The sequence below is a fragment of the Lepidochelys kempii genome, chromosome 10, assembly GCF_965140265.1.
Source record: "Lepidochelys kempii isolate rLepKem1 chromosome 10, rLepKem1.hap2, whole genome shotgun sequence".
Classification (NCBI taxonomy): Eukaryota; Metazoa; Chordata; order Testudines; family Cheloniidae; genus Lepidochelys; species Lepidochelys kempii.
This window is the reverse complement of record NC_133265.1, coordinates 65,100,358-65,112,543: the sequence shown is the minus strand read 5'-3', so window position 1 is coordinate 65,112,543 and position 12,186 is coordinate 65,100,358. Positions and strand designations below refer to the sequence as shown.

General features: G+C 39.0%; 1 protein-coding gene across 1 annotated transcript in view; it reads left to right on the top strand.

Annotated features, from left to right (window-relative positions):
* CEP152 (centrosomal protein 152) overlaps positions 1-3,450 on the top strand; it is a 51,498-nt gene extending 48,048 nt beyond the window's left edge. The window contains exons 26-28 of the mRNA XM_073303951.1: positions 443-599; positions 1,681-1,784; positions 2,051-3,450. Coding sequence (XP_073160052.1) covers positions 443-599; positions 1,681-1,784; positions 2,051-3,102 — 1,313 coding nt within the window. The 3' untranslated portion in view covers positions 3,103-3,450. The remainder of the gene's footprint in view (positions 1-442; positions 600-1,680; positions 1,785-2,050) is intronic.
* Positions 3,451-12,186: the final 8,736 nt, after the last annotated feature.

The window sequence follows — 12,186 nt, the reverse complement described above, 5'->3', positions numbered from 1 at the left end:
CATGGCAATGAGGCTACTCTTCTAGTACAATACTAGTCAACGTGAGGAAGGCTGGCAGAGTCTAGCCCCGTACAAATTGTTTTAAGCTGTTATAAATGGCAAGGGCTACTTTGTGTCGTTGAATAACTGGGCTCTATTGTTTCTTCTGCGCTATAACTTTCAGCAAATGACAACCTTCCCCACCAAAGAATTTGTCCTCGGGGACATTTCATTGTCCCTTGTTTTATATCACCACATTCCAGGCCCTATGTTTTAACCACGCTCTTTTTGGCTGAAGAGGACTAGATCAAATGCCATTCCTTATTTTACTGTAGTGGTTACTGTTGAGTGCCATGCTGCCATTGCAACACTTCTACCCTCAATCTCCCTGCCCCTTGGCCAGGCTGTCTCAAATCCTTTTTTCCTTTTGAGACTCCATACTAATGAAATTTCATTTATGTAGGTGATATGCTTCGTTACATCCATGAAAGCAAAGAGAGGGCAGCTGAAATGATTAAAGCAGAGGTTTTAAGGGAACGTCAAGAGACTGCCCGGAAAATGCGCAAATACTACTTGATTTGTCTTCAGCAACTTCTCGATGATGATGGGAAACACGAAGGGTGAGTCCCAAACAAATACATTCGAAATTATTGTATAGCACATATACTTGAAGAAAATACATATACAGGAATATTAAAAAGAAGTATATTAAGCCCCCAATTAGTTGCCCATTGTTTGTTTGTTCTGAGGTTGTGCTGGTCCGCAAGCCCAGCTCAGTCTGCTTTAAACTCCATCAAATACATACTTTGATGTGGGTCCTTCAGTCCAGCTGGCATCCTCTTCAGTGAACTTTGGGACTGAGACTAGCTGAGCAGCCTTTCTTAATACCTTCTCAACAAGTACCCTTGATTCTCCAGAAAGTTTCCATCAAGTAGACAGGTGAACAGGAAAACCTCATGTTGTGACTTCACAGCAATTGTGCAGCTTTACAAAAATTAAATCAGGCTTTAAATGTGACCTGTAAAAGGATGGGGAATGAGCTTGTACCTTTTCTTGCTTGCTTGAAGTATTAAAAGGTTGTGGAATGTTTTAAACAAAAACCAAAAATAGAAATTTTGTTTAATTCCCCCCCCCCCCCCCCCGGCTTTTCTGGAAAACTTGTCTGAGGGGGTCACAGATACTGTTACTTTTCTCTGGTTTAATTGAAGGGACAGGGTAATTTGAAATTCTAACACATTTTTTCTCTGGAGTGTTTGTGTGGCAAGTGAGGTAAATAGGTATTAAGAAATACAAGTGACTGGCAGTCTGAATTAAAAAACACCTCCCATCTTCATCAGGTTTCATTTCCTTTAAACTTTGATGGCATAATCCTACCAATTCATAGAGTCTCCTATGATAGACTAGTGCTGGATTTCTATTGTTAGAAGAAGAAAAAGCGCCAAAGTTATAACATTTTGCAGTAATGGGGGTTCAGGAGTCAACATTTCAGTCCTTTATAGAACATAAATTCAAAATGGGCATGTACTCATTTTTTCCCCTCCCTTTTTATACATGTTTTTAATAAATGGCCAATTAGTTAAAGGGGAAAGGGTATAAGATTTAGTACTACAAGAGCTGTCAGTGAGACTGGCAAAACAGCCTAGGAAAAGCTAGTTAGCTTCAAAAACTTACTGATTTTAAATATTCTGGGGTTCTCAACAGGGCTGAAAAGAAAATAATGAATGCTGCTAGCAAGCTTGCTACAATGGCAAAAGTGCTTGAAACGCCTGTTCAGAGCACACCGCAGAACAAAAATGCCCACTCAAGTAAGTTGGAGTGACAAGTTGGTTCCCTTCCTTCCCCCTCGTATAGGTTTAATCCATTTAGCAGTGAAAACGCAGGTGGGCAGTGGGAGTAATTTTTTTTTTCTTTGCTTTGCCATCATTTGCATAGGCGGTAACTTAAAAATGTAAACCACTTGATTTAACATCACTAGTATTGACAACTCTCGTTATATAAACTGACTTTTTCCCAACATTAATGCTTCCTTAAATTAATCTTTTTTTTTTTTCTTTCTCTCCCCTTCTCTTAGCCCTGCCACTAAATTCTGAACTGCCAACTGGAGTTGAGCAATCAAAAAGAAATCACATTCATCAAACTAGGCTAGCCCATATGGAAAGCAAATCATGTGGCGAAAGTATTGCCAAAAAAGCCAGTGATCAAGTTGTTCAGAAACGTGTACCTTGTAACTTAAGACAGCAGCTTGATGCAGTAGAGGCTGAAACCCAGTTTGGGCTTTATGAAAGAGTAACTTCAAATATCCAAAGTAGCGGGAGCACTTCTAAACAGCCAGCTGATAATTCAAGAGACACTGTGTTAGAATTTTGTCCGGCTGAAGATGGAGGAAGGCTTAGAAATGGCTGTGTCTCAAATACAGACAAAGGTCCGACAAATACTGCTAGCACTACAGCACTTCAAAAGGCATCCTCGTGTGTTCCTCAGGTGAAGTTTGGAAACACGCGTACACCCAGCTCTATAAATAGCTTTTCCGACTCTGGGCCAGCTCATATAATGTTTGAAAACCAGATTCAAAGACCAGTCTTAAACAAATTTAAATGTAACCAGCCAAATACATATGGGGAGGCAACATCTGAGAGAGCTCAGGGGTTTGATATTCAAGAAACTCCAGTAAGGGATGACGGAAGCTCTGCTGACTGGAGTTCAGTTAGTGGGAGTCTACATTTGGATAGTGGTGATATGCCCTTCTTGTATCCTGTGCAAAAAGCAAGTTCTAATGCAGAAGCACAACATACGGCCTGTGAACAGTTTCCTGTGACCAACTTGTTTCCTAATGCAGATGAAAATGTTGGTACATTTTGTAGGCAACTTACCAGCAAAGCCAAGATTCTTGGTGCAAAAAGTGAAGCCATACTTTACAGTAATGAGCAACTGAACGTAAACCCAGGACACAATTCATACAGGAACGCTGAGAAATCAAATTTGGATGTCTCACAACAACACAATGCAACCCCATATTCGAATATAGGAAAAGGCTATAACCAACATTCAAGGAAACTGAGACTGGATGCTAAATCTTTTCAGCAAGATAGTGGCTTTGATAGCCCACTTCCTAACTTGGATTAACATCAATAATTCTTCAAACATTAGTTTAGAAGAAACTAATATATTTCAATGCAAACTTGGGGCATGCGGAAAACCTATTATTCTAGAAACTTGTGGGTTTTATCCATTTTGTGATCTCTCAATGTTATGTGACTTGAGACTGTTACATGAAAAAACAATCATATAAAATTACTTGAAATATCGATGTAGGCTTTTGTTTACCGTGGTTATCTGGCTTCACAGTTATGTACAGTGTTTTATATAAGTGTGTGTATTTTTTGTTTAAACAATCTATTTTTGTACTTTGATTAGTTTGCAGTGCAATGTTACATTTTTATTTATATATAAATAAAACTACTTTTAATTGTGGTCCCTTTTACAATCAGTATAAAAGGTTAGTGTGCATTAGAGATGTTTTTCAGAATCTGTTTGAAATGGTCAGGCATTTCATCCCTGTAAGTGCCAGTGTATATGTAAGTTATAACCATAAACAGTTACATATGTTTTTATAAAATGATTCAGTCTTTTATACTCTGAATCAAACTCCAAGCATGTGCCATCTCTTTGAACATATGTACAGTGAAAGCTGGTTCACTTCTGACTGAGAAAAAAGATCTTAGCTTTGTTTTCAGTAAAGCAGCGTAACTTCATTTCACAGCTATTCCTAGATAGCATTGACTATCCTCTTAATTCAAACTAAAGACTTAGTAATATTTCTCGTGGTGCTTTAATAACTTCCATTAAAGACCTGCTTGTGTTTCTCTGAAACACTCTCTTTAGCTCATTCTGCCTCTAACCTATATTTTTTACTTTTGGGTTGCCTTTGCTTTTGTTTCTAAGGATATTTATATGAAAACATGAATTTTGCTGTTTGCTTCATCTGCTCCTGCTGTTTGTTTCTCACACAAAGTCCAAAGTTGTTGTGACAATACAACATCCATTATGACTAATAGTACAGTTATAACCCAAGGATTCACTTGAAGAGTGGTATGAACCGCAGTCACAGATGAACGTCTAAGTAACAATCATTTTTCTGTATAAATGTCCGCAATAATTAGAGAAAAGCACTATAGAAGCAGATCACTCTCCAGCGAATCAGTTTTCTATGAGGTGTTTGCTCTTCAAAGTTTTTTGAGTTACAAGCTCACTGGGAGTACTTTTATCTTTCATATTTGCTTATTCTAGGGTGGAAAAAGGACGATGGCACAACATACAGCTATGGTTAGGACTGTTTTTTGAGTCTTCAGGGTTAAAACTTGAACTGCACAAAGTTTTATGAGCAATATAGTCTACTTTTAAAAGAAGGATAGAGCAGTGTTAAATAAAAACAAAAACTTCAAATGAAAAATGTATTTAATTTGTTCTACAAAAATGTCTTAATTGGCTACTTTAACTTTCATGCTAGTTGGCTTGGCAGATATGCATTACATCTCCCTGATTTGAAATTAGGTCAAGGGCTCTAATATGAGAATTCTGAAATTCTTGGTGGTCCTTTCATGTTATCCATAAACCCAATCCTGCTTCCTCTGTAGGCAAGGTTTTGCCATTATCTTCAATGGGAGCAAGATCAGGCCACAAGAGACCTCTTGTGCCTAAACCAGCATGAACAGCGGCTAAGCTCAAAGGCCCGATTCCCAGCTTTTATCTGAGTAAATAACTGTGCTGTCTGTAAAGGGGAAAGTTTTACCAGTTATATCTCTATAACCCTCCCATCTGAACGCTTATTCCAGTATCAGTGGCGCTTTTTTTTTTTTTTTTTTTTTTTGGTTTAACTCTTTCACAATAAAGGGAGCTGAGAAAAGCACACTTATACTAGAATAAGAGATCCCATACAGACTTTGTAACGGACTAACTGTGCCTGTTTAAATTCACACCAGAGATTATACCAAAACACCTTTTTCATGTAGACAATCCTGTGACTGTAAAAGTTAATATGCAGCTGTTCTGCAAAACAAGCAATTGAGCACACAAATTGGGCATCTGCCTGATTTGTGGTTCAAAACTAAATTCATCTTCCCCCATTATTGATCAAAAAGTTCCAAAGTGTAAGCACTGTTTAAAAGATTGGTCTATGATGGTTCAAGTGGATTTCTCATTTTTTTCCAGAAGTAATAAGCAAATCCAGACTTTTTCTAAATTTTAAATCTTCCAGTAGTCTTATTCTGATGCAAAAAAGCTTTTTAAATGCCCTTTCAAAACTTCTAACTTCCTACAACATATTGCATTACCTTTTATTAATATAGCTACCAATTTTAGACATATAATATACAACTTGCATTTTAGTTTTGTTGTAGTTTTTAAAAATTGCCTTAAGCAGTTGTTTGAAGGCCAGTGAATCCAGTTCAAAGTGAAGTAATAAACATCCAAATCAAGCTCAAGTCTGAACAGCTGATAAAATTCAGTCACATGTTGGATTAAAAGAAGAGCTACACTGAGCAGAGACAACCTTCCTGCAACAACAATTGCTTTCAAGCAAGCTATGGCGGGCTAAAGCAGATTGATAGCGTTGAGGAAACCAGATAAACTCTGTTTAACAAACTGAAGCACCTTTGGGTTTGGGAAGGATTTCCTCTTATGCACTGCCTTTCTCCACTACCTAGTAGAAGGCTTTTTTATGTAGGTAGGAGGTAAGATACAAGTCCTCTCTCACAGTTTGAAAAAATAGGGATAATTAAATCTGAGATCCATTGACCAACCTTCTCCTGTTTAATAATTTAATGTCCCATAAAGTATCACAGCAGTAGACATAAGCTACTAATCCATAGTAACTATAAAAATCTTCACGCACAGTGATATTGTATGTGTAGCTGGAAAACTAGTTAAAGTGTTCCCCCGCTCAGTGTTAATGGTATATTAGCCTCCCTAATGAGACTTCACTGCAGAAGACTGAAGGGAAGATAGCCCCAAACAAGCAGCAACAAGAGTTTCCTGATGAGTAAGGATTTGAGTCCCTGTGAGGGCTGGGACAACAACAAATCTAAGCCCCCTTGTGAATAGCAATTCCTAGGCCCCTGCTCCTCTAATATCAAGAGGGAAGAATGAAGCAATAACTGACTAAAACAGCAGCAGCCCCTGGAACTGTGAGTGATGGGAGGGAAAGGTTAGTGTTGCAATTTGTGGTTGGATTTGTAGAGTTGCATGAAGGCTTGTAATGCAGCCACTGAAAGAGAATGTTGCAAAATAAGTTTACCATGTGTCTTCTCCCACTTGGTTATATACTGCTGAAATAACATATTTGTCTTAATCAATAACTCATCATTTACTATTATGTGAATCTGTTCCTTCTTCTGTGCTCTGTAGAGACTTTGCCAGCAGCTCCTTATTCAGACTGCTGCTTAGTTTAACACTGTTTCTGCCACAGCAGCCAATAGTTCTCTGCTTGTTCTGTTACTGTTTCAGTTCAACACTATTTAACTTCATCTGCATTCAAAAAGATTCATGGCTGAAGCCCCTCAACCTAATAGCAGACTGCAGTGGCACATTCATGCTGTGCTACAAAATCCTTTTACTTTCTAGTTGCTTTATTGTTTTTATACTGTGTCTGCAGGGCCTGTGTTCTAGGAAATATCCTCATCCATGTAACAAACTGACCAGCCTTAAGTAGAAAGAAAAGGAGGACTTGTGGCACCTTAGAGACTAACCAATTTATTTGAGCATGAGCTTTCGTGAGCTACAGCTCACTTCTGTAATTCACAGCTGTAGCTCACGAAAGCTCATGCTCAAATAAATTGGTTAGTCTCTAAGGTGCCACAAGTCCTCCTTTTCTTTTTGCGAATACAGACTAACACGGCTGTTACTCTGAAACCAGCCTTAAGTAGCTAATTGTCTATACAGGTAAGTGGACTGCATGTAGGATTGTTAAGTGCAACGTTCTTAGGATAGTCCATAAATGTCTTTAATACAAGACCTTGCAAAGAAAAGCTTGTAAGTGAAGTATATAAACTTGTTGGATCTCACACCCACATTTACATATTTGTTTAGAAGCTTTCTAGGCATGTTTTCCAGGAACAATGGGTGGTTGTTATATACATCATTTAGTTTGCCCCTTCTTTGTCACTTGTCCTTAAAGTCTGCAGTGAGAGCCACTCTGACTTTGTTTGTGAGCTTTCGTTTGTTGTTGAAGCTCATTCCACTAACATTTGCATCCTCCTATTTCCCTTTGTTCAGTGGAGGTTAATTCAGACTTCCCAATGAAATGTATTTCAAGTAGTTCTTTTGCTATTTCATATACTATCTTCTGCTCTGAAGTGAAGTTCATCACTGTGCCGTTTGCCTCATCTCTGCGGGTGTAGGTGAGTTACAGTAGAAATTGGGGTCACCTGAAAGTGACATGGAACACCAGCAATACTTGTGACCGTAGTGAGACTTAACTCAGTGCTTTCCGCCCGATAATGCTTTTTGCATGCAGAGCCCTTTTTTAGCTTCACTGTTAATGAATCCTACCCACCCTCACTACTTGGGTAGATGTTACGCTGTTGTGTCGATTTCAGACAGTGAGGCAGAGAGCCGCAGGAACAATGATCAGCGTGAGAGCCTGTGTGATAGTGGCGAGCTTTTCGTCGGCTCATGGTAGCCCCACTCAGCGTGCTTCCCTCTAAACCTCGTCAACGCTTGAAGAAATTAAAGGAACACCCCTCTTTTGGCAAATGTTTTGGCTAAACACCATCTTCAGTGTTATGGCTTTGTCCAGATGACGAATGTTCCCTGTCAGCCTTGCAACATAGTAAAGGGGGACCACAATATTGTAATTATCTAATCAACTCCACTTTTGATTGTGAAGCAAATGTAATTCATTAACACTCTGGTTTTACTATAGCTATTAATTAACTGGTGCAATTGCAATTTGTACAGCAAAGCTGAGTCTGAGATGAAGTAGTTGCATTTTTATGTTGCTTTACTCCCCTCTAGTGGTTTTCTATAGGGTGCATAGCATGAAACAATTCATCGCAATGGACTTACTGGATGATGAGTTAAGGCATTGTAAAGAACAAATGTCTGCAATTACATTTCGTTCCCCTCCGTACTTGTTTCTTCCTATTGGGTGAAATGCATTCACATAGTTCCTTGGAGTTTTCTTCCCTGTAGAACAGCCATCTGCCTGCTCATCAAAGGTGAGAGTGTATGCATGTATTTAAAAAGCCAAAATCTGCAGATAAATTCCAGAGAGAGTTGTTTTTGTGCTACATACTACACATAGTGCCATCATTAATGTTAACAGGCCTACGGCTCAAGTAGCACAGCTAAAAGCTGTAGAAACTTTATTTAATAGAGGCGCCTAGTCTTACACTAAACATGGTCCCCTTCAGCAGGCAAAGAAAGACAAGAGCTTCTGTAAGAATACTGAAGATGTCTAGGTCTGCAGTTATTTTTATACCTCACCAGGAGTGGTTCCTTCCAAAATCATTGATGGTGTAACATGCAGTAAAGAATTGTGTATCACAGGGCTAATAAACGGCAGTATTATGAACAAATCTTTGGCCCAGGTTTCCTTTCATGCCTGAGGCTGTAATCCATGATTACAGAATGGGCTTTCTTTTTTTTTTTTGGTGTTGAGGGGAGAAGGGGAGAGGTGTAATGACAGAACTGAAATCTTTGATGGCACCGTTTCCCATTGGAATATTAGTTCCTTTGAAATTGAAATCCTTCATGAAACTGTAGGTTTTTTTTTCTGAAATTTCATTTTGGAGAGAAAAAAGGGGGAATAAAGTTCTGGTTGTCAAAATGTCCTGTTTCGCCACTTTTGGAACCATATTTCAATGTCTCTCTTGAAATGACTTTTGAAATCTTAAAAAATTTGTCTTAGGAAAATTTAAAATCGGTCCAAATATTGTTTTAATTTTGCAATCTGAAACTAAATTTTGGGGTTTTCTGCATTGGAATGAAAACAAATTTAGAAATCTTGAAATCCTTCACAAAATGGAATTTTTATCCTCTGCACAACCATAGATAAATGTTCTGTGCCCATATACCTGCACACAGTAGATTACCCAATATTAATATCTCCAAAATTCTCTAGATTATTCCCTGTAGGTCTTTAATAGACACTTCCAATACACATGAGCCACTGTTGTTTTGACTCCCCTACATCACTGCATGTGTGTGAACAGGACTTGCACCAATTTAGCAGATAATTAAACAGTTTAACATGTCAGTGTCAAGGTAACTAACAATTATAGTAGAACCTCAGAGTTATGAACACCAGAATTATGAACTGACCGGTCAATCACACACGGAACCAAAAGTACACAATCAGGCAGCAGCAGAAACAAAAACAAACAAAAAAAAGCAAATACAGTATAGTACTGTGTTAAACGTAAACTACTAAAAAAAGGAAAAACATTTAAAAATTTGACAAGGTAAAGAAGTTGTTTCTGTGCTCGTTTTAATTTAAATTAAGATGGTTAAAAGCAGCATTCTTCTATGGCATAGTAAAGTTTCAAAGCTGTATTATGTTAATGTTCAGTTGTAAAGAACAGCCATAATGTTTTGTTCAGAGTTACGAACAACCTCCATTCCTGAGGTATTCGTAACTCAGAGGTTCTACTGTACCTTGTGCAGCAGTTTCAAAACACCCATGTAGAATGATGACTTCTTATGAAGTATCTTTAATATAACTATGCATATATGAAACCTCTCAAACGTGCCTTGCAGAGTAAGAAGAAAATTTTCTTTAAACGAAACAGACTAATTAAAATAACCATTTTATTCTCTTCAGAAGAAATTGTTTCCAGAATCTTAAAAGCTGCATGGTTGTCTTATTGTGTCCAGAGGTTGTATATGTACTCCTCTTGTCCTGGTTTTATTACCATATCTGATCCCCTGTTCTTCGTTCGCAGGCATGTCAGGATATGAATTCTGCTTTTCTTTTAAAGATGACCTGTAAAGGGGGGAGGGGGGAGAAATGGGCTTGTGCCTTTATATAAACTCACTCATTTTGTTTGTTTAGAAATGCTGGTGTCGTATGCCTTGGTGACTGGGTTGCATTTGAGATAAACATCACAAGACATTGAGAACTAAATAGTTGAGAAGGGAAGGAACGTCTAATCAAAGAGATGAAAATGCGCTGGGTTTTGGTAATGCCAGTTTTACTCCAATGCCTAATAACCACTTCATCAGAAGGACATCTTTGCTAACGATTCAACGCTCCTGCACCTGTAATTGAGGTGTGAAAGCTCACTGCATATTTTGGTGAAACTCCTATCCATTTTCCACCAAAATCCAGGGAAGAATGGACTTGATGTCCCTGATATTCCTAAAATAGGAATGAACAGGGGAGAGAAGGAAAATAAGCCTTAAAAATCCATCCAACCCTTCTAACCAAGTCCTAAAGAAGCAAAATAAAAAGCACAATCCAGATTACCAAGGATTTTTTGAGAGATCCTATTTCAATGGAAAAGAAAACCATTGCTTCCTGATGGCTGTATGTAGCAGCCCAGCAGGTGGCCTTCCCTTTATGCCAGTAGATCTAGTAGATTTAGTGAATTACATGCTCCTCCCTGAAGCCTTCAGCTGTTGACTACTTTAGGTCACTATTACCTCACACCACACGTATCAGGGTGTGTCTACATCAGGATCTTAAAATTATAATAATAAATAACCACTGTTGCTACAACCAATTCAGCTCCACTGCTGGGAGCAAGAGGGGACGGGGATGGACTCAGTGTAGCAGGGGCTCCAGGCACCTGTTAGCAGACACTGTGCTTAAAAAGTTAACTGCTGAGAGTAGCTCCCGACAACATAGTGCTTAGAACGCAGCCAGATGCCAGCACGTTGTTTACATTAGCGTGCTTGCTGTTGCTACCGCCAGATAGCGCTAACCTGGGCACAGTGCAGGGCTGCTGGAAGGGAGAGGAAGATCCTTTTGATTTTAATTGCATGTTAATGGTATAAGTGGTGCATCGTGCAAGAGATCTCAGTAGTACCACCATTTAACACTGGTGGTGACCATTGCTTGCTCAGAGCACGGCTCAACTGCAGTGAAAAGGCGGAGAAGAAAGCGCTGCAGGTGGTAAATCAGAGACAGCGGCCAAAAATATTCGATGAGGCAATCTTGAAAGCGAACATTTCCAAGGAAGACTGGAGACTTATAGATAACTACGATGAGGATTATAAAAACGTCACTGATAAATTGAGGCAATGTGTGAAATTAGCCGAGACAGAAAGACCAAAAAGAGCAAAGGGAAGAATCTCGAAGGAAATGTGGAACTTGCTAGAGAAGCGGAGGAATATGAAGCGACAAACTTGAGTACTCCCTCCTCTGCAAGTTGATAAGAAGAAGACTAAAGGAGGACTTTGAGAAGTACCAAAATGAAAGGCTCTTAAAGATGGCTGAAGATCGCAGAAGCCTCAAAAAATGTAAAAGGGAATTGACACTGTACAGGTCAACAATAATGGCGCTGAAGAACAGGGATGGAAAACCAGTAATTGACAGAACAGGGATAGGAGCAGTCTGCAAAGATTTCTACACTAAACTGTTCATGTCTCAGATAAATGTCCCAGTACCAACACTTCAACAGACCAACAAGCACGTAGTCGCAATCCTTGTCAGCGAAGTTCAACATGCAGTTCACCAAATGAAGGTAGGAAAAGCCCCAGATAAAGATGGACTGACAATTGAAATAAAAGATGGAGGCCAAGACCTCTGGAAAACCCTTGCTCAGAGGTTTAGCCATTACTTGGAAATGCAGAAGATACCATTGAGCTGGAAGGAGTCCAACACCATTTTGCTGTACAAGGGCCAACGTGAAGATCTAAAGAACTGTTGTCCAGTATGCCTGCTCTCACATGTCTACAAGTGTTCACCAAAATAATAACAAACTGACTCTCACAGTCTGCTCTCTCGGCTGCTGCTCATTCAGGCAGACTTTTGAAGGAATTTCAGCACAATGGACCATATTTTCACTATAAACCACCTATTGGAATACTCAAGGGAATACAAATTCCCTTTATGTATTGCCTTTGTCAACTATGAAAAAAGCATTCGCGAGCATAGAGATCACTGCAGTGTTGAAAGCTGTTGCAGAACAGGGCTTCGACACAAACTGTATCAAACTATTAAAGGAAGCAAATTCTGAGTGAACTACAGATATAATGTGATTTGATGCC